Source organism: Cryptomeria japonica, chromosome 7 (assembly GCF_030272615.1).
Source record: "Cryptomeria japonica chromosome 7, Sugi_1.0, whole genome shotgun sequence".
Classification (NCBI taxonomy): domain Eukaryota; kingdom Viridiplantae; phylum Streptophyta; class Pinopsida; order Cupressales; family Cupressaceae; genus Cryptomeria; species Cryptomeria japonica.
In genome coordinates, this window is record NC_081411.1 from 854,189,419 (window position 1) to 854,213,399 (window position 23,981).

Consider the following 23,981-nt stretch of genomic DNA (forward strand, 5'->3'; position numbering starts at 1 on the left):
ACCACCATAGATGAAGCACAAGGGGCATATGATATGAATCCGGCCCGATGCAAAGCACTGATCAACGAAGAGTGGTACAAGGAGAGAAGGCTTCCAAGCGCTATAATTGTGAAAAAGACCCCAAGAAGTGATTTTCATAATGAACATGGGGATATGGTCACATTACTCAGCCGAGTTTTGGGACTCCCTAAATCCAACTACTTTGAAGAGTGGATGTTCTATTTTACAGAGCAAGTCTTCGCTGGGAAGTCTAAATTTGGCTGGGCCCAGATCATAAGGGACAACATCCACACTCAGCTGATAGAGCTTGAAACGAAGAAATACTTCACTATGACCTCTTATTTGGTATACATGTTTGCCAAGAACCAGCCGCTGCCAGGTTTGATAATGAAAGGTGAAATCGGGAATGGGCCTGGTCAGGTAAAGGTCTATGATTGTTACCCGCAGCTGCACTACCAAGATATAGCTTAGAGGGAAAAGAGCAGCCCAGCTTATGCAGTTTGCCAATATGAGCGTGTCAATGACGCCTTCACAATGCACTTGGTCAGGCTAATGCAGGGAGGATTACACATAAGGCTCTCAGAGCAAGCTACTATTCTAGTACAGAGGTATGGAGCCTGGTTCATTCAGTTCCCAAGGTTCTCCTATATCCGAATAGCAGGCTTTGATGGTGCCCCTCTCCGACTTCCACGGTACCCAACCGACAAAATAATTCTTATGGAGGTCGCAAGGCAGTCATGTCCAGTCGGCATCTTACTCAGAGAAAGCAAGCAGGCTAGATTCGCATTCCCCATGATCATAGGCAACCATGATGTCCACCTAAAGACCCCTACCCTAGCAGAGGACCATTTTCCGAGAAAGTATTTCGATCACGATAATCTGGCAAAGAGAGCCTATGGCAGGCGGTACAGAGCAAAGGAATTAGTTGAAGACTATTGGAAGAATTGCTCTGATGACTATGAGGTCCGGAGGCGGGAATATTCTAGACTGAGTGTGCAGCAAATGCGACTCTTTGAATACCATCGGGTCCCAGATCAGCTCACAGATTCAGGGAATTGCCTCCAGGTCCGAGAATTTGAAGCAATAAGGCATCTCTTGCCGGGCGTTGATTGGTCCCAAGACCCAATCACTAATTTCGAGGCAGTCATAGCAGCCCCAGCAAGGTACACAGATCAATGGTTACATCAGCAGATTGAGAGGCTAATTCACGAAGGAGTCCAATTCACCTACCACCTAATGGGTAGCCTTGATTCTCAATCCTCCGAAGATGAGGGAACGTCCAGTCCACCCAGGGAAGAAATTGAGAAACCTGAGAAGAGAAAGAAAGCTAAGGCTTGCAGAGGGACTCAGACGTCCAAAAGAACAAGAAGGGAGAAGATTTCTATAAGGAGACCAGAGGTTACGTCATCGTCAAAGGACCCCAGTTCGTCCGACGATGTAGTGGAATTAGATTATATACCTGCTCCGCCTTCCCAGAGTGACGTCGACGCGTTTGAAGCTAATGATCCTCCCGCGCCCGACACGCTAGAAGATGAGCTAAGAGCCCTTGAATCAGCCGAACCAGGCAACTAAATTGAGGAAGGAGAGATTCCATCCATCCAGGGGGTCAAAGTGCATGAACCCACTCAACAGAGCCGCCACGAGTTGCTGCTCCACAATACAACCAAAGATGACTCTACCGTCGAAGGAGAGCAAAGGATAGATGAGACTCATGAGCTCAAAAGGACTGAAGAACAACCATCACATGAAGATACCAGACAGTTGTTCAGTGAAATAGGAGAAAATTCAGCTGCAAGCAAAGAACTTTGCACCTTCTCCACCCCTCTGGTACCAGAGTAGCTACGAATCTATGATGAGTTGGCTGAAAACGTCAAAGAACAGAATGCAAACTTAGTCATATCATCAACCTAGGCAATACCTCAAGAATGGTTGATTGCCAAAGCCCAGCGCAAGGCCGCCACTAAACCACCTATTGATCTAGAGGATATCTTCTCGCACATAGACCAAGCAAAAGCTAAGGGGAAGAAAAAGCCCAAGGCATATTCTAGAGTGACCAAAGACGAGCAAAGGAACCACACTCTTCACATTGCCACCCCGCCTGTAGACAAGCCAACAGATCAGATTACACTGGCAGATTATAGCATCACAACTGTCCCAATTGGACGAGCCACTTAGGAGCAAGAAAAAGAACAATTCAAGGATTCAGTGCAGAATATACTCAGGCAGCTCGAAGAGATAACAGCTGAAAGGGACATGTATCGGGCTCGTGCTGAGCAAGCCGAGGGATACATCGATCAGCTCCTGAGGCCACTACACAATGCCTCCGAATCCCATATTCCCCTGACGACATTGGCGCAAAGGACCACAACAGAATTTGAAAGAGTACGGGACACCGCAAGGGCCGTCAGGAAATGGATACAAGACATCAAGAAAAGGGGAGAGCGAATCCTTGAGGAAGTAAAAGAGATGGCCCACCATTGAGAACTCACTTTGGTCAAGTTATTAGAGGTAAAGAGGGAATCCCTCCACATGCACGAAATGGTTGCCACTACCCTTCCTCTCATGAGAGCTCTTTTCTGGACACACGCGCAGATTCCTACATTGTCCGCCATCCTAGATCCTCATAGCATCAGTACTCTTAAGGAATGGTACTGGACTATCACCATGAAAAACGACACCAGAGAAATTATTGACAAAGAAAATGACGCATGCGAGGTGATTCTGGGAAACATGCAAGAACTAGGTAAGACAATCCTCCGATCAATGGTTTCAGGATGGATAAACGACTTATCCGATGATGCAATCCAGCCGGACTAGGAAGAAAGATTGGGAACGGATAGGATTACCTATTCCGCTAAAGACTTGAGTTTTGCTGGTCAGTTCCATTCAGACATGTTATGCTTTGAGCATAATCGATCCAGCTCGAAGGACGGTTTAAAGCACGTAGACCAGTATCTCGAAGGCATGCAATACAAAATTCGTCATCCTCTTATGCCTCCATTCAGTTTGTTATTCCAGTTATGCATCAGGTTCCAGGAATACGTTCGCGAGGAAAATGTGCAACAGGTCGTGATCTATGGCGGGAATATTTGCATGGCGAAGAGCAATTTCTAGAAAAGGAGTGTGAGGCTGAAATAGAGAAAGTGATTTCTCAAAAGTGCTTTTTTCTCTCTAAGTCTTAGAAGTGCACTTTTGCACCCAAAGGTGACATTTGACTTTTAGTCAACAAAATGTAAAACTTTATTAATGCACCTTTTTGGATTATTTTTGAAATTGTTGTAATTACCTTTTTAGGTAGTTATTGCTCCTTTGGGAGTGGTTGTTGATATTTGTATCCCATTTATGGGTATGGGCAGCCATGCTTTATGGATGAATCTGGGCCACTTGTTTGGATTAGATCTGGGCCATTCATCATTTTTTGAAGCCTATTTAAGGGACTGGTTTTCCCTCATTTTGTAAGAAGTTCTTGGATTGTTGCAAAAGCTCTGGCGAAATTTACAGGAATTAATGCAAAGATTAAGACTGTTTTCAAGTTTCCTTGTGAGTGCATGGTCTCTTTCTTCACTTAATTTAGAAATCTTTCATTTATGTTTATTTCCTTTACATAGCATTTTCAAGCAAACATCTGATAGAATCCTCGCAGTCCACACCATTGGGGAACGAGTGATTGCCTTTCTCTCTGCATGGTTAATTTGGACCTTTCATGCTTAGTTCAGTTATTGAATACTCACTATGAATGTAAAAGTTTTGATGTTGTATGTGATAACATGAAAAATCTTATTTTCCTTTGAAGATTGCACTAGATTTATGCAAAAAATGTGCTTAAGTAGCTGGTAATGCTTAGTCTTGTTATTTGGAGGCTTTTGTTTGTTTGATGAAACTGCTATCTTAGTTAGAATTTACATTTCATGTATTTCTCTCCCTATCCTTCCCTCCTTTTAATCTAGAAAATCTGCAGTCCCAAAAAAAAAAAAAAACAGTATCAACTTAACCGAAATCATTTGATAGAAAGATTATAAAAGTTCCAGGGAACTTATCTATAAATTACCCATTCAACGTAAGTCCCCCTTGTGTTTCTAGCATAAACACATCAAACCACTGAGAAATCCCGCAGTCAAGACCTGACAAAAGAAACCTTGAGGTTGTCCCCTTTGATCAAATATAAAAAATAGCATTAGGGACTTATCTCAAGAGAAGATAGGATACTCAGCTGGTTATTCTATTCTGCGTTGGCCGTATGGAGTTTGTAGCAATGCGATTTCAGATACGTCAACACTTGTTCAGGAGGATCATCAGCTCCGAATGTTTAACATCGCTCTGGGAAGGCGGAGCAGGTATATAATCTAGTTCAACTGCATCATCAGATGAATTGGGGTCTTTTGATGATGAAGTGACCTCTGGTCTCCTAATAGGGATCTTCTCCCTTCTTGTTCTTTTAGATGTCTGAGTCCCTCTGCTGGCTTTAGCCTTCTTCCTTTTCTCGGGCTTTTCAACCTCTTTCTTAGGTGCACTGGAGGTTCCCTCATCTTCAGAGGACTGAGAATCAAGGCTACCCATCATTTGGTAGGTGAATTGGACTCCCTCATGAATCAGTCGCTCAATTTGTTGGTGCAACCACTGATCAGTGTACCTTCTTGGGGCTACCATGACTGCCTCAAAATCAGTGATTGGATCTTGTGACCAATCGATGCCTGGCAATAGATGTCTTACCACCTCAAATTCCCGGACTTGTAGGCAATTTCCAAAATCCGTTAGCTGATCCAGGACCCGACGATATTCATAGAGTCGCATTTGCTGCACACTCAGCCTTGAATATTCGCGCCGTCGGACTTCATAGTCATTAGAGCAGTTCTTCCAATAATCTTCAACTGACTCCTTTGCTCTGTAGCGCTTGCCGTAGGCTCTCTTTGCCAGATTGTCATGATCAAAGCATTTCCTTGGGAAATGCTCTTGTAGGCCATAGGAGGCTAGCTCTGCAAGGGATTCTTCTGCATGAGCTGGATTCTTCAGATGGACATCAAGGTTGCCTATAATCACAGGGAAGGCAAATCCGGACTGCTTCTTGTCTTTGAGTAAATTGTTCACCGGACGTGACTGTCTTGCGACTTCCAGAGGAACTATTTTGTCGGTTGGGTATCGCGGAAGTCGGAAAGGAGCGCCTTCAAAGCCAGCTACTTGGATGTAGGAGAATCTTGGGAACTGGATGAACTAGGCGCCATACCTTTGTACCAGAATAGTAGCTTTCTTTGAGAGCCTTATGTGTAGTCCTCCTTGCATCAACCTGACCAGGCGCATTGTGAAAGCGCCATTGACACGCTCATACTGACCAACTGCATAGGCAGGGCTGTTCTTTTCCCTCTGAGCAATGTCCTGATAGTGTAACTGTGGGTAACAATCATATACCTTTACCTGATTGGGCCCATTCCCAATCTCACCCTTCATGATTAAACCTGGCAGCGGCTGGTTCCTAGCGAACATGTAGACCAGATAGGATGTCATAGTAAAGTATTGTTTTGCCTCAAGTTCGATTAACTGGGTATGGATGTTGCCACTTATGATCTGGGCCCAGTCGAACTTGAATTTCCCAGCGAAGACTTGTTCTGTAAAGTAGAACATCCACTCTTCAAAGTAGTTGGATTGGGGGAGTCCCATAACCTTGCTGAGCAATGTGACCATATCTCCATGCTCATTGTGAAAGTCACTTCTAGGGGTCTTTTTCCCAATTCTGATGCTTGGAGGTCTTCTCTCTTTGTACCACTCCTCGTTTATCAATGTTCTGCATTTGGTAGGGTTCATATCATACACCACCTGCGCTTCATCTATAGTTGTTGCTATGGGGTTGTTTGGGAAGGGAATATCAAATGGGTCGCCAATGGCTTCAGGAGTGAAGTCAGCGAGGACCATATTCTCAAGGAGCACCAATCTGGTGTTTGGTTGGTAATGTCGGGCAGCCTCTACTACCAGCTCATAATTTTGCACTGACGGGGGAAATCCTGCTGCCTGGGCGATGCCACTCTCCATCATCCGCCTAGGCCTGCCATAGGCATTAGGGGAGAAAACTCGGTCTCTGAAATCTTGAATATCGATGTAGCCCAGGTCAGTATCACCAATATTTTCCCACACACTCTTAACTTTTGATTCCCTCAGTCCTCCCCCTTGATATTGATATTTCATCTTTTCGACTCTGTGAGGGATGTCTAACTTGGATGCTCGGGACGTTTTGGCTGCACCAGGTGTTTTTGAGGACTCTACCGCAAATTTAGGCATCTATCTTGCATAGTCGGATGCGGATTACGAGACGATACGAAGGAAACAAAGCGGGTTAGATAAAAGGGATACGTTAGCACACAAGGATTAATTTGAAAACCAAGTTTTGAAGAAAGCATGATACTTCAACTAAAGAGCCTGATTGATTTAGATGTGAACATTTATGGAGCTCTTCGATTACAAATTTATTTATTCGGCTACGGTTCAAGGGCTTAGGTGATTTCGACTGCTGAATTTGCACTTAGATATTTAAGACTAATTTTTCAAAATGAACAAGGTTTAAGATTTTCGCTAAGTCTGAAAATGCATTTCTTGGTTAACTTATAGGAACAGACTCTAATTTCAATTGCTTTGCCTGATGCCTTATAAACGGGAAAAGATGTGGTTTAAAGATTTAATCCTTTGGTCAATTTTTTACACAAACACATCTATCCAATTTTGCATATATATTTTAAACGATTTTAAGAGAGAGACGAAGCAAACTTACCTAGCGAAATGAATGGTGTGAATCCGCACAACCTGGCTTGCAAGAATGATTTCCTTTGGATTTTGAAAAAATGCCTGTCTTATGCCCTATGTTTGAAAAGACAAACTCACAATTTGCAAATTTGGAATGGGAGAGTTTTGCAATTTCAAATTTTAACGGTTAACTCCCTATTCCTATTTTTCGCGCCTAAATTTGGAGAGAAAAATGCAGTTTAGAAACTTAGACTTAGCGATTTTTACCTTGGTGATTTTGCCTCTTGCGTGATTTTTGCCTTAGGCATTTTGGGTGTTCAAAAACCTTCAAACCTTCATACTTCTGCAATCTTACCTTGGGTGTTTTGGGTGAATGGCGATTTTGAAAAGGGTTTGTAACGTTTAGAAATCGCGATTTTTCTCCTATACGAACTTCGGCATTTTATTGCTCTCTGCAAAGTATGAAAACCTCACGTGATTACTATGGCGTCTTTTAAGGCTCTTGGAAACTTTATAAACAAAATCGCGATTTACCCCTAGCTCAACTTTGGCAATTTCAAGTTGTTTGCAAACTTTGTTAGGAAATCGCGATTTTCCTCATGAGGTGCGATTTTCGGCTTTTGGGAGTTTTCGGGGTTTCATGTTGCTTTTGCAAGTTTTCACTTTTGGCATTTATCCCTTAGATCGCGATTTTCGGGGTTTTTAGTTGCTTTTGCAAGTTTTACGAAAATCGCGATTTTACCTTGGTATGCAAACTTCGGGTTTTGAGTTTACTTTTCAAACTTTCTCCATTTCTTAAACTTACCCTCATAATGCGCTTTTCGGGGTTTCATGTTACTTTTCAAACTTTTATACTTTTCGCACTTATCCCTTATAATGCGATTTTCGGTGATTTGATTGCTTCTGAAAACTTTTTACTTCTTTCACCTTTCCTCCATAACGCGATTTTTGGGTTTTTGGTTGCTTTTGAAAACTTTTAACTTTTCGCACTTATCCCTTATAATGCGATTTTCAGGAAATGGAGAGAGTTTGCCAAGTTTTACCTCTTGCATTTTATTCAATACTAGCGAATTTCGGGGATTTCACCCATTTTGTAAATTTCTCAAAAACTTTCGCCATTTTCCCCTTAGTGCGAATTTCGGAAAAATGAGACATTTTGTCAACTTTTGACACTTTACATTATTTATCTCCTCTATATCCTTTGGTGAAAATCAGCACTTTGGGTCCTTATGCGACCTTCAGACGCTTTACCTTTTACTTGGGGAATTTTGCAAGCTTCTACCATTCCTCACCTATCTCGGGCGGATTTCACAAGTTTAAACGATCTCTTGGAATTTTTAATGCCCAAAGGTTCAACTCACCTTGCGAATTCATAGGCTTCCACTCATGACATCATCATCTCATGGACTGATTACAGGCACGCTCAAAAGGACGCTAGACACCCTGCACAGAACCCAACAGGACGAAGGTGAAAAGACCAAAAAAGAGGGGGACCCTGTCGGCGACAGGGAGCGTGTGCAACGCACAATAGACTCCTACTTGGCCTTATTCTCCTTGTAGTCCTTCTTGATGTGCCCAATCATACCACATTCCAATATTTCACCTTGGATTTTCCAAGAGACTTAGATCTCCTCTTATATTCAGCAGGCTTGTCATTTTTCTTGTTCTTCCTCTTGTTGGAAAGACCTTTTACAATCAAGGTATTTTCGATAGAATTTGAAGTTTACCACCACATTGTTGTAGAAAGCAATGCATACCACTTCATCAAGGTTCAACTTTGAGATGGTGCTACTAATCACCATCATGAGATTGCCCTAGCTATTAGGCAAATAAGATAAAGGTTTATGCATTGATCCTTCTCATCCATTTTCACATCCATGGATGCCAACTAGCTCAACATAGTGTTGAACAAATTTGCGTGCTTTATCACTGAATCAGCATCACCTGTCTTCAAAGAATATATCTTCATCAACAAAAAAAAATTGTTTACGAGGGACTTTGTTTGATACAAATTCCCTAACTTATCCCAAAATCGGTGGTGCTCCCTGCCAAAACATTTTGGAGCACTGCAAAGCAAAGCTAAATGGAGTCTCATTGCTTTTCTGTCAACAACTAATCAATCTTTATCTTTCATGCCTGATAGATTTTGATCCACAACTATCCACAGGTATTTGTCCACAAGGAGATCCCCCATCTCAAAGCTTAGAGTTGGTTCCATAGAATCTCTCTACCTCCATTCTAGAAGTGCTTGGTTTTATGAAAAACAAGAGCAACTACAAAACTCCCAGATGAGCTAGGATTAATACAAAAATAAACCCAACCTCACCCATGGATCTAAGGCCCTGCTCTAATACCAAATGAAAAGAATATGAAAGTGATTTCCTACTTAATCTTACGAAGCCAAATATTACGAGTTATTTAATCTATAGAAATTACAGCGAAGTAATGGCATGTAGCAACACTTAATACGAGAACAAAAAAATAGAAAGAATGATTGAAGAATGAATGACAAAGAATAACATTGATATACCCTAGGAAAACATGGCAAAGATAAAAATGTGGCTTCCAACGCATTGAATGAGAATGAAAGTATTAATAACAATGACAAGGTTATAATACAATATCAATCTTCAAGATTATCAACAGATCAACACTCTTCGACTTAAGGAATATTATTGACGTATTCCTGCATAAAACATGGACATCATACCTGTATCTCAATTTCTATATATGTGGATGAAGGAGACCTAGGAAACTAAGGTTTTTGAAAACCATGAGTCAAAGACTAGTCAAGGTGGTCCACATTCAATCCATCCACCCCACCTACAAATGTAACTCCACAAATAGAATTATCTTTTGATTGATTTATTTGACCGACAACATCAAGTGGGGTTAAAGTCACTCTCAAGTGCTCCATGTAGGTGTAGTTATCACCACATATACACCTCTTACACTTTAAATAGCCTGTCAAAATGTTAATTATAGTCCATTTAGTAACCCTCTCACTCAATGGCTTCTTTCAATTGTCATAAGACTAATGACATATGGCGGAGAGTGCCAACTATGGATCCTGAAGATTCAATCCAAGTGGGACACGTTTTTCTATGGGCACATTACTTACCATATCATACAAATGTTAATAATTGTTCCTAGACTTAGGAATTGCAAGGTGTACAATACTTAGTCTCCCAGTCCTATCAGGTAACATTTCCACTTGGATCTATGTGATTAATTACTGCCTTTTGAAGATTCACTTGATGAACCAGTTGCTTTGTTTTGCTTGCATCTACTTTTGATCCATGCTTGAGTGCCCTTTCAGTGATGTTTGAAGTTGATGCTTCTATTTCTGCCTTACATCCTTTTGTAAAAGAATTGTTGACGAATCAAGCTCTCGTCTCTACAATCAAGTGTAGGGTCTCAACAAAAGAATCAAATAATGATGGCAACCTGTACATTGTCAAAGCAACCCAATGCTAACTATCTACTGGCTTTTCGATGGCTGCTGTTTAATCACATATCCTTGTTGCTACTTAGTGGAAAACAAAAGTTTTTTCAAATATAAAGCTTTCTCAGCTTCTGATGCCTGATATTTAGCATTGAGATTCTCCCAAAGTGCAGCTGCTTTAGTGACATTTAGAACCTCTAGGATCAATGCATCCATATCAGGCAATTTTAGAATCATTAGATTAAAGTTTCCTAATACCTTCTGTTATAGTCCTCCTAATTTGAGTTGGACAACACCTTCTTGAACATGATTTGGTCATGGTTGTAATACTCACAAATGTTTTGAGTATATTATGACTCCATAGCCTGTAGTATTTGCTGGTAAGCGTCTGGGAGTTAGGCGAAAGCAATTCTTACCATCTCAGGACACTATATTAGACTGGTTTATGAAAACAATTAAATCAGGAGACTCGTTAAAGTTGGAACAAAACCAATTTATAGGGACGTTTTAAACCCCATTAAACACAATGTGACATGTTTTTAGCAGCAAATTCTTCAAGGTTTGAAAGATATTAAGTTAATAATATATTTTCTGGCAAATTACAGAAATGATTAATTGGGAGACTTGGCAAAGCTGGAGGGAAACAAATTTTCAAGAGACTTTATACTGTTAATACTCGCAACCTGACCAATTTTCAGATAAAAATACCCACTCATTCACAAGTAACAGAATTGATACTCTCTTTGGGTAAACTTAAGGTAAATATTTAATAATTTTATAAAGTTTATGAATTGTTTTTGCCCTAAATTTCTATGAGATTGACTCTAGACAGAGACCTAATATTTAAAAAAATAAAAACAAACTTGGTTGCAGGTTGCACTCAAGCAAGTAATTCTTTCCCCTTTATCTTTTAGATCAAATGCAAGACATGTTAAAGTGCCAACTATGAAATTCTTATGCTGCATTATATGGATTTGCCATGCGTACTCCTTTATGTCTCACGGTTGTCTTTAGCAGCACTCCCTTTGAAACTTCTCTGCTAATTTTGCAGTGAAGTTGTTTCACACCTTTAGAGATCTAACTATTCTTTCAGCTTGCAGACTTGTTCCAATTACCTCACCTTTGTCTTTCCACACCTCTCCTCACACTGCCATGGGCTTTGCCCTCACACTGACCACCATAGGTTTTCATGTCACCTTATGACAGTTTACTGTTTATTGCTTTCTTTCACTCTTTTGCACTCCTGCTAGAAGTTTTTAGACTTGTTCAGGTAGATCCTGTGGCTGCCACTAGCTTTCATCCTCACTTCTTGCTCTTGCTGCTGGAATAATCCCCTCATGTCCAATCTCTCTCTCTCTCTCTCCAATACTATACATATCTTTTCTTTAGTTGAATTTTCATCATTCAAAGATGGCTCTGATAACCATATTAAATTGATCACAAAAACTGTAAGAATTACTTTGCAGAATTGCTTATTACATAAGCCCAAAGAATGAAAATGCAACCCCTACAATTAAGGAACAACCTCACAACGAGACAGCCTACTTGTAACAAAGTGCTAATGATAACACAAGTAAAACTACATTGCAAACAATTCACAAGCATGCAACAAACTGTTGTTGACATTATTTAATTAATCTAATAATTAAGTAAACAATATCTTGGTGCTTAGAAAGGAGTTGCTTTTAAGTGCTATAAATTAAAGAGATTACTGTATGAATGAATATAAGAAATAAGAAGCAAAAACATCACAATATCTAAGTACACCACAAGAAGTTATTCGGGAGAAACCAATATGGGAGATATTTCTACAGGGGTAAGGCAGTTTACCTTAACAATTTCAAGGTTGTTGCCTTTGCGAGGCTTTCAATATTATAAAGTATCCTACATATGTACAAGCCTTGCAGAATTTACATCCTCAGCTGCACACAACTCCATAGCACACTCCACATCTAGAATTGGAGAATGAAGAAAAAGAAGAAGGCACAAATGAATTGTAGCGGTGACCCTGAGGGTCTATTTAGAAATTTTGGACGAGAATAGATTTGAACAAGAAACCCAAGACTCAAAAATATAAGAGATGGCATTTCTAATTCTAACTATTCCCCTTCTCCTTTGACTGCCATAGGCAAAAATTTAATTTCAAAACCAACATAACAATTTCAAGATTGCCATGACACAAGCAAAACCACAAACTTTTTGTTTCTGACAGTTTCGTCACTAACATAACTATACACAGTCTTTGCTCTGTTTTCTCAGGAACCTATTTCAATTCTGCTACGTTAGGTGTCCAGATCACATCATCACCATCTGCAACTTCTGTAGACCACGTACAATTGCTTCTAGTTACACAGTTGTTAATGACTAAAGATAGAGAACCGTGGCTTCTTTAGACTTACCTTCTTTTGATTTAATTTGAAACAATTTCTACTCTATTGCTTGCTTCAGGTTCTTGTGCCAATTGCTAATGGATCGGAGGAGATGGAAGCTGTTATAATTATTGATGTTTTAAGGAGAGCCAACATACATGTGGTGGTAGCTTCAGTTGAAGAGACATTAGAAATAGTGGCCTCCAGAAAGGTGAAAATTGTTGCAGATAAGCTTATTGAAGAAGCTGCAACATCAGCATATGACTTGATTGTTCTTCCTGTAAGAATCTAAATGTGGACTATTTTCTTAACTATGCACTTTAATCGTTAGTTTATTTTGCATATTCGTGGATTGCTCTGTATTTGCCAGTTATGTTTTTTTTAATCTTCTTTTGGCATGATAATGATCTAATTATTACCATAAAATATTAGACGTTGGCTCCCTAACGAGGATAGGTTATAGATAGCATATTGAAAGGGCCTCAAACAGTTTCTGAATTGGAAATAGTTAAGCTCCCATATGCAGTGGCAAGATATGAAATATGCTGCTCTAAACATTGTTTCGCTTTTCTGTAATAGTAGCTTTATGTTCTAATTAGAGCATACCTTCATCAAAATTCATGCATATGTGCATGAGGATTTGTGCCAATTAGGAATTGTTGTTATAGCGTATGGAAATAGAACCCCATAGTAATTCTTCGCATATGCTAAAACTGAATTTCTAGAATTCAGGGATCCGTGGGGCCATAAGTAACACTAGTGATACCATTGCACTAACAAGTTCTTGAATAATTGATAGGGTGGAATGCCAGGAGCTGAAAGGTTGAGCAATACACAATCCCTTACAAAACTTCTTAGAGAGCAAGCAGAGTCTAAGAAGGCATATGGAGCAATTTGTGCATCTCCAGCTGTAGTATTAGAGGCACATGGTTTACTGAAGGTATTTAACAATCACAGTAATCAATTATTGTGGAAACAAATTTAGGAAGTAAATTAATGCACCATATATTTTTGAATCTTCATATATTCGTTTATAGTTATGTAATTTGCTGTGTGTTACGTTTTGAACAGGAAAAGAAGGCTACTGCACATCCAGCATTCTCTCAAAAGCTAGCAGATCAGAGTGCAGCAGACACACGAGTGGTGATTGACGGGAATTTGATTACAAGCAGAGGGCCTGGAACTGCCATGGAATTTGCATTGGCTATTGTGGAAAAGATTTTTGGACAGGAAAAAGCCATTAGCATAGCCGAGGCAATGGTCTTCCCATATCCGTAGGATTTGGACAATATGTCTCGTTTACTTAATTGCAATGCTTGATGCACAGTTTTTGCATTGTGTTTCATAGCATATCATTAGTAGTACACAATTATGCATCTCTCTTCATGTGTGAGGAGCCTTTAAAATTGTGAAAATGGTATGCATTCAACGATAATCAATGTTTGGATGTAATATCTTAGTTTCTCGTTAATATCAGAATTCTATTTATATTCCGGTGCTTTATGATTCTCCAGTATCATTATCAAGTGCGAAATTAATGTTCCTACTTCCATGAGACAGTTGTAAAAGATTTTATGCCATGAGCTTGGAACTTTCAGCTCGCATTTTATGTGTTATCCGAGGTTTATATTTTCTTTCACATTGAGCTTAACAGAAACGTCAAACATGCCCCTCACCAGAAATTTATATCGCCCATTACGTTGACCAAACACACCTTTTGAAAATATTTTTAAAGCCTCATTGTATTTATATATTATCAACACACCAATATTATTACGTCTAAGCCGTATTACTTTCACATATAGTAGTATAACAATAGATTGAAACTAATATTATTAATTATGGAGATTGAGCGTCTTTACATAAAATCTTATTTTTTCAAGGATAAGAATAAGAATGAATATAAAATAAAAATTTAATGGTATAATAATTTAAAATAATAATGTAGTCTATATAAAAATATAATAATATAATGATAATTTGGCACTAAAATGGAAATATCAAGATATAAAAATATAGCAACAAGAATATGTTTTGATCGATGATAAAGATATATTTCTATTAAGTATAGAAAAGATTTTACATATGTAATCAGTAATTGAAATATCAAGAGCAACCTCTACAAACCCTTACAAACTACTATCTACCATTATCTTGTCAAGATAATAGGCACCCTGTAACCAAAATTGGGTGCATACATAGACCCAAATTACAAATTATGCCCTCCCAATACATATCAACTTGAAACAAAACACCCCTACATACAAAGGATCACGAACAAACCCTAAAAACCAAAGACATCCATAAACTTGCAACACATGGCGCTCCCCGTCGCTCAATCCTTCTCTAGCTTCACCATCGGACCCTTCTACACCAAAGACGCCGACCCAATTTTGGGTTTTTTGCCACACAGATGGTGTCTCTTCATCGACACCATTTTCAATTTCAGATCCTTCGCGTTCAAGTACACCTTTAGGGACGTCTAACCCATCTGGGCTTTCGCTCGACATTCATCTTTATCCCCAAACACACTCCATACAAGAAACGACTGCACAGGAATTTTGACATACCCAAATTGCCTCCAATCCCCATGGTTCACCCTCAGACCAACACCAGGCTCTGCCATTCCCATGATAACTGACATCCCACTGCACCATTTTGGCCTCACATTCCTACATCGCTCTCAAGACCTCCTCCTTTGACTCCAATTCTAGTCCCCATGCCATGAACATCGAAGCAATGTCGATGTTAGAGCGGTAAGAATGAGCAACCTTAAAAAAATTCACTCCTAGGATCGACTCCACAGTTTGCATAAACAGGGGATCATCTATTTTAAAGACATTGCCCAACCTCCTCTGAGTGATTTTGTCAAAAAAAAAAGCCCAGATGTTGCTTCACGGTGACAAGTGAGAAGTTTGCCTCCATGGCACTTGTCAAACACACCTTCTCCCAAGCATCAACCTCAAAGTGAAAATGACATTGGCAATTTGAAATTTAAAAGAAATCGGACAACACCTCTCTTGTGCCATTTAGTGATGGTAGTGTCTCCACCTCCAAACATGCCAAATTGTGATGAAATATCCCTCGAAAATCCTCAAAAAGCTCCGGATCTTTAAGTGACAATTATGACACAACAGTCTTTGACAACGTGTCCGCCACTTGGTTCCTACTCCTCTTCACATGGGAAATTTTGAAATCTTCAAATGAGGGGACAGTGGAAACAATTAATTTTACAAATTTATTCAAGCTCCAAGTTGTCGCTTCACGTTTCACAAGGGCATTGATCACCAATAGAGAGTCACCTTCCAAATGCAAGTGAGAAACATTTAGTTTATTTGCCATCCGAGTGGCCTCCCAAGCAAGCTGTCTGAATCTCTGTTTCATTATTAGTCCCATCCACAAATGGCTTTGCTCCAATTGCCAACAAATTCCACCCCTTCTCATGACATTCCCAGAGTTCCTTCAAAGCAGAATTAAAAGGATGAACCCAAGAAGGCCCATAAACCAGAAAATATTAAAACATAATAATATATCTTAATAATGATTTAATATTAATTGTAATATAAGAATATAATAATTTCTCAAGTAGAATAATGAATAAATATGACATTTTTTAGTACTTTACCTATATTCCTCTAAAGATGGGTATGCTAGTAACACTTACTTTATATTAAATAATCTGGTTATTTACAATTGTGAGATTCTAGAAGTTCACGTTTTAAAAAGGAAGAGTATGATACATATTCTCGTCAAACATGTATAACTAGTGATGACATTAGACAAACACATTTGCAATCATAACACTATTTGTGAGATCCCTATATGGACATTTTATTATATATGCAATTGGAAGTCGACCCTAGTTTTTCCTTTGGGACCATATATATCTCTTTTGTTGATGGGATCTTGTAACATTGAAAACCCATGCACTCATATAATCAACTATGTTACACCAAGTTTATAGATTTTTGGGGGATTATAGGAGGTGCATTACAAACATTTCGGAAAACCAGTAGAAATAGAAAATATTTAAAATATCAAATTTAATATATTCATATGATAATATTTATATGATATTCATTATATGTATTATAAAAATTGAATTGAGATTTCACATGACAATCAACAAACAAATTAATCACAAAACATTATATATAATAGTTAATTTCTATATGACAATTTGGATGAAGTTGAATGTAGACCAGTTCTTTTTTTATAGTACAAGAATTACAAATTTGTGAAAGGAGGCAAGTGACGAGCATTCTCAACTACGGTGCATCTTTGCTATGTCATGTCTATAATCCAATAGTGTTGGTTTGAGCTATTGTAGCTTTATATGTTATGTCATTTAGTTTGTAAATGTTTGACTAGAAAGATTGACAAAGGCTAGATGTTATGTTCAAAATAAATTAGAATTTTCACATGTTCATATTTTTTAAAGAGCTTTCATGAGGTAACCTTTCACATCTAATGTTCTTCAACATGAGATGGAGGCGCTCTCTTAGGCCTTGGTATATTCCATTTTGGATTTAGAGGATAGGATACCATTTTAAGTAAGATGTTTATGGTGTTCCTATGTTTTATTACAATGGATTTAATATGTTTTTCATAAAATCCCAAATTAAGATCCTTGCAATGAATGACATTTTATCCACTCAAGTATGTTAACAAATGTTTAATAAATGTCTTTAAAGTTAGGAGAGTTTATATGATCATATTTTATGACTAGCACAATAAGTGAGATGAAAGAGAAAACACATCTACAAAGAAGTTTCAAAAGTTAAAATTTCAAATAAGATTAAGATTTAAATAATGGGGTGAATATTATTACAAAATTAAAAAAATATTAATAAATTAACAACTTAACAATTTGAACTCATGTAATTTCCATTGTCCATAATGTTAGCTTTTCTCATTTTTGGTTTTGAGCTGTGTGTGATACTTTTCATCATCATCAACAATGAGAAAAGCTAACTTAACAATTTAATAATGAGATTAACTATTTTTTATTTCATTGTGGCCTAACAATCATCTTCAAGGATCTTTTGTTTCATACCTTTTTCAACTATATTTGCTTTTGGCCATCTACCTTTTTGAATAAGCTATCATTAACTATAGATGCTCTTGTATTTCGAGCATAATCTTTTACAAAATAACGTAGTTGAAAATTCTATTATCTATGGGCTTGATGAATTTTTCCTTAAAAAAGTCTTGAACAAGCAAAGTGTGATGGTTGGAAATGAACATTTTTATGTCTTTAGTTTTTGCCACCATTGTTTTTACTTAATTTACCTTTTTAATGTCTTTCCACATGTTGTTACAACAAAATATAGAGTCCAAAAATTATGTTTGGAAGCTCCCTCCTCTATTAAGCCAACTAATTTATATATTTAGATCAAATTGGTCAACACTTATATAACATTACAGGCACAACCTCCTTTATGACGGTTTTCAAAATCTAAAGTTCAAAGATTGCATCCTTTCTTTTCTTTGAAGAATTAACAACTCTAAGAAAATAAAACTTAGCTAAACATGTGATAATTATATTGACAAGAGGCTAATGTCTAATATTGGTTTACCCATTTATGACGATGGAAAACACTTATACAAGTTGTCTCATTACTCCATCACTATCTTTAAAACTAACGTTGTCCTTTGTTGATCCATGGATGCTTTTATAAGAATGCTTCTTCTTCCCATGCCACATCTTTGTTAGCTAGATTCTTCCACTTGATTAAATACGTATTAATCTCCCTTGTTCACAATTGTTTGGTTCATGTTTGAATGATTCCTCACGTTCCTATATGATTTTACATTTCACATTGTCTTGATAACTTTGTCTTATTTGAAATTATGTGTTGATAAACTTACTACTTAATTTTATTATTATCCATTGCTTTGTTCTCCTTAAGACTTGAGAGCACCTTTTGTTGGTGTTGAATGTGTTATTTCATTGTTTTAACCTTTTGTGTACCTTCTAAGAAGAGGTGATGGAACGTGGATGGTACCTTGGTACATGATTAGATTCTCTTTTAGGATGCAATCCTTTTAAGCCTATCTCCCAAAATTATTGAATGCACATCTATAATTTCTTGTGGATCTTGTGATGTAGGACTTTTAGACTATTTTACTTCTAATGAAAACAATTGAACCACACATTTGTCTACCCGCTTATTAAATAGTGTTTAAATTTGTTATGATCTTAATATGATATATTCCTAAGTATAATGGTAAGCATTAGTGACATGCTTAACCCTAATATAAATACTAGTTAATTCACTAATACCTCTTAATTAGGATGAGGGGGTATGTCTCTACATAGTTACACCTATAAATAAGGCTAAGAACTCTCTCTCATATCATCAAATATTGAATTAATATCTTATAATTTGAATATTGGAGGTCACCCTCTCGAAGTGGTTTGCTTTATTTTTTTATTTTTACAAATATTTCCAAGAAATATTATAACAAGGGGTTTTAGAGCTACACTTCAAGCCAACATTTTTGTTTCCATCATAACTTCCAAACTATTGCAAATTTTGATATGATTATTTCTAGGTTTTGAAGTATGTACTAGATAAGCCCTTAGAAAAATAATTGACTTCACAAGTAAGTTTTCCGAAAGTTATTAGCATTTTATTATTTTTCATTAATTTGTTCTATAGGTTGCAATTTTTAGAATATTTTCAAAACATTTACATTTTTAAAAAGCTTATTAAAAAATAGATAGGGTTAGTTCTTTGTAATTCATTGTTAGACATAAAATAAGTCATTTAATTTAGTCGTGAAACTTTAGTCAACATTTTAATTAAAGTTGCTCTATAGGCTAAAATTTTATAAATTAAAAAAAAAAACTTTACATTTTTGGAAGGCTTATTAAAAATTAGGCAGGGTTTTCTCTTTAAATTGTATTGTTAAACATAAAATATATTCTTTAATTTAATGGTCAAATTTTTCTCAAAACTTAAACATCAAATAATCTAACACCAGATACTTTCCTACCTTAATAAATCTTTAAAAAAAATTGTTATTGAAGCAATGCCAGCATATCTTTAGGATTAGAGGATCTTTCTATACATATAAAATCTAAGAACCCATTTTATTTTCAACCACCTGAAATTGAGGAAAGAACTTCATAAGGATATTAAATAATGATACATTTCATTAAAGATAAATGCTTGACTCATTTGCAAAATATAGGAAAGAATTGTTATTAGAATTGAAGTTCCAAAGAAATCACCAAGGTGGGTACAACCATAATAAACCAAATCAAGGAATAGGAAAACCTTTTCAAGGATCATACCTATTAAGAATAAGCATTCATAAATTTGATGGTGGAAATGTAATTCCATGGATAAGACTCATAGAAGAACAATTTAAATTCACATATACCAAATAATTCTATAGTTGGCATAGCCTTACAATATTTTGAATTGGGATCTTACCAATGGTACCAGTGGAAAGTGAGTGATAGACAAAGACAAATGTTTAGTTGGAAAGAATTAAGTAAACCTTTTATGAACATCCATGTATTGGAAGCTATTTTTTCCAACTAAAAACAATAAAGCAATTAAGATCTTTAGTTGAATATAATGCTAAGTATTTGAAATTGGCATCTCAAGCTCATGAGGTGACATCATTGTACATCAATATACTTAAGGACAAACTTCAATACGATTTTTGTTTGTTGGAACCTTATATAGTTAGAAAGGCTATGCAACAAGAATTACATATTGAGAAACAAAACACTACCAAAGGTGAATCAATGATAGTAATTGAGAAAAAAATGTAACTAATCCTAACAGTGAAAACATGGACAAATTCTTTAACCTAAGAGAAAGTAGTAAGTTCTCTCATCAAGAAGAGATAGAGAAAAGAGAAATAACATACGTTCAACTTGTGATAGCAAAGGGTTGGAGAGTCTTAATTGTTCTAGTAGTGAAAAATGGGTAAGTTTATTATGAACGAATAGGTTGTGAGTGTGTGCAAAGTGAAATGATGAAGAGAATCCTGAAGGAGGGAGGAGCAATGTCTCTACACATGGTGTTGGTGACCCAGTTTTCACCATGGTACTTGCCCAAGGCGCCACCGAAGTGGTTTTCACCGTTGGATGAAATTATTTCTCTTTACTTTTTTCGATTTTTCAAATTTTTTTTTTTTTTTTTTTTTTGTCACAAGGCGCCTGTTTGCCAGGTTTTCACCAAGTAACGATTTTTTTGTATTTTTGAAATTTTTTGATTTTTTTGTATTTTTGAATAAGGATATCCTGAAGAGCTATGTGTAGAACTTGCGAAGGTGCATGTTGTTGATAGGATCCTCCAAAGGTTCACCTTCTGTAGTTGAGAGCTGATATGCCCTAGATCCATATGTTGTTGTAATGATGTAAGGACCAAGCCAATTTGGTTCAAACTTGCCCTTCTTCTCTCTATCTTGCTGATTTTTGGGATTTTCTCTGAGAACTATGTTGTTTACCTCAAATGTGTGAGGCTTTACCTTGTGATTGTAGTTGCATTGTTCCTTGACTGAATGATGTGTAGCTTGAGTGACTGTCTTCCTTGATGAAGGAACTGCGATAGAATTACTAGTGTGTGGACTACACAGGCCCGTATGCGTGTCACCTGAAGAAGTTTGGGCATCACTGATAGCAAAGACCTTCAAGGAAGCTCCATTAAAGGTCCGTGATGTATCACCAAAAGGGGATGGATGTGTGGAACAAGTGGATGAGTGATGAAGGCTTATGATTGTGAAAAGAAGTGAAAGTAGGATAGCATGATGGGGACTTAAGATCAACAAGTGTGCTTTTTGACTTGAAATTTTAGAACTTTTGCCCCCAGTTATTTTGATATTAGGGGAGATCAACTCTTGTTCTTTTTGCTTCATAGGAGTTTTATCCTTGACCTTGATTTTTGCAGAGTCCAATAGCTTTTGATTTTGATCTGGACTAAAGGACTTTTCTTCATTTTTGACTTTTAGATTTTTCTTTTCAAAGCTTGATTTTTGATCCCCAGTTAGTAAGGGCTTTTTTAATTCTTGTTGATCCAAGTCTAGGGGAGGAGTGGAAATGGAATGAGCGGATGATATGGTAAGGCTATGTGAGTTCTCAAGAGGGTTGGCGATACACTCAATAGATTCTTTGTTAGAACCACTCTTAGGACTATTGATATCAAGAGTTGCTTGCACCGCTAGAGGAGATTTGCATTCAGACTTAGTAAACACAACACTAGGTGGTTCACACCCAATTCCTTGGCATTGAAAATTGTTTGTAGGTTGTTCTTGTTGACAGAATACCTTAGGAGATAATGGGAGTTGGTCAACATGAAATATATACTCACCACATCCTAGGTCTTTAATCTTGAACTTTTCTTTTAGCTCTGCTTGTTTGGATGTAGAAGCTTTTAAGGATTCAGGATCCACATATGCCGATGAAGGAATAGCTTCTCAATTAGCTGGAATTGTTATTTCGGATCTAGGTTGCAGATTGTTGCAATATATGAATGGATTTGGATCCGCTTTGACGGTCACTTCAACTCCATTGTGTGGAAACTTGATACATCGATGATATGTAGATGGGACTGCGCTCATTTCATGAATCCATGGGTGTCCCAAGAGTATGTTGTATGTGAGATCGATGTCTAGGACTTGACAAACCACATCCTTTGTAACTGGCCCAACTCTGAGAGGTAAGGTGACTGTGCCCTTGGATGAACGCTCTTCATCGTCATATGCCTTGATGGTGATTTTGTTTGTAGAATTCACAGCTTTATCAGAATATCCCAATTGTTTAATGGTGTTCAATGTACAAATGTTTAGACCAGCTCCTCCATCTATCAGGACTCGCTTTATTCGATGTTTGTGTATGAAGGCTTCAATATGTAATGGTGCATTATGTGGCTGACTTACGGAGGCGTCATCGGCGTCTGTGAATGTAAGGGAATGTGGAATGGAAAGGTATCCCACCATGGCTTGAAACTGGTCCACGTTCAGATCAGTAGGAACGGCGGTGTCTCTCAAGATTTTGTCCAGAATAGCTTTATGTGCGGGAGATATGCGTAATAGCTCAAGGATTGAAATGAGCACAGGTGTCTTCCCTAACTGTTCTACAAGGTCATACTCAGGTTTGGTTGATGAAGAAGCGGTGTTTTTAGTTGGAGCACCTTGCAAAGTAATTTTACCTCGGCGGGTTGTAACATGACACTCAGAGGTAGGTTCAGAAGAAGATCCAACACCTCTTAGGACAATCTTGGGTCGCTGAGGGGGATTCTCAGGGTTTTTGTTCTTGATGGTAATAGTAGAGATATGATTGATAGTTGAATCATAGTTGTAAGGTGCTCTAGTATAGTTGGCTTGATCATCTGTGACTTTAGCTTTTCCCTTGTCGTGCTTTGGGAATGGTTCCTTAAACATCTCATGTTCTTGATTGGATGAGTGTCCGTCAATCTCAATGTCACCTCTATCAATGAGATCTTGCACAATGTTCTTCAGTCGATGGCAATTTCCTGTCTTATGACCCTTGCTTTTATGAAATTCACAATACTCATCATCATTCCACCAGTTTGGTTTGACCTTTGGTTCATATGGAGGAAAATCTGGAACTGTGATCACTTTGTTTGCCACAAGCTTTTTGAAGACTGATTCAAGTGGTTCTCCCAATGGGGTGTACTTCCTTCGTGGTCTAGAAGTTGTTTGAGTATTCACTTGATTGTTTGTAGAACTTGATCCTGAAAAGATGAATTTGGGTCGCACCGTGTTGGCATCAACAACACCATCATTGACTGTGTTCTTGTTTTTATTCCAAAATCTTGGCTTGTCTTTTCCTTTAAAGTCATCTTTGTTTTCCTTGAATATTTTGATGACTCCTTGTTCAATTAAGACCTTTTATGTCGCTAAGCCTTTTTCAATGACATCCTTGAAGGTGGACAAACAAGCTTTCCTTAGATCATAGCCAATGTCTTTGTTAACATTTTGTGTGAACATCTCTACCATTTGTTTCTGTGGAATTTCACAAGAGCATCTGCTGGCTAGATTTCTCCATCTTTGCAAAAATGATGCAAAAGACTCTCCCTCTCTTTGCTTGGTATTGCACAAAGTAGTGATTGATATGTCTGTCTCTATATTGTAGGAGAAATGTTGAATAAATGCCTCTGCTAAGTCACCCCATGACTTAATACCAGGTGGTAGTTGAGAGAACCATTCCATAGCTTGATCGCCTAAGCTTTGTGGGAATAATCTCATCAAATATGTTTCTTCTGCCGCTACCTCAATGCAAGCTGTGAAAAATTGTCTTATGTGTGCCTTGGGGTCTCCTTTTCCTCTATACTTATCAAATTTAGGCGTCACAAAGTGTGCAGGAAATGGAGGCATTGGAATGCTCTTGTCAAATGGATAAGGACATATGTCTCTCATTGTGTATGTTGGTTTTGGTGTATTTATGTCCTCCATTT

The 23,981-nt window shown here is 37.7% G+C and overlaps 1 protein-coding gene across 5 annotated transcripts in view; it reads left to right on the top strand.

The window, feature by feature from the left end:
- LOC131028943 (protein DJ-1 homolog A) overlaps positions 1-14,030 on the top strand; it is an 81,386-nt gene extending 67,356 nt beyond the window's left edge. For 4 of the 5 annotated variants that reach the window (XM_057959321.1, XM_057959322.2, XM_057959325.2 and 1 more), the window contains 3 exons: positions 12,620-12,820; positions 13,340-13,480; positions 13,612-14,030. In XM_057959321.1, the coding sequence (XP_057815304.1) occupies positions 12,620-12,820; positions 13,340-13,480; positions 13,612-13,818 (549 nt within the window). In that variant the 3' untranslated portion in view covers positions 13,819-14,030. The remainder of the gene's footprint in view (positions 1-12,619; positions 12,821-13,339; positions 13,481-13,611) is intronic. The other variant, XM_057959324.2, reaches the window with a different exon arrangement.
- The last annotated feature ends 9,951 nt before the right edge of the window (positions 14,031-23,981 follow it).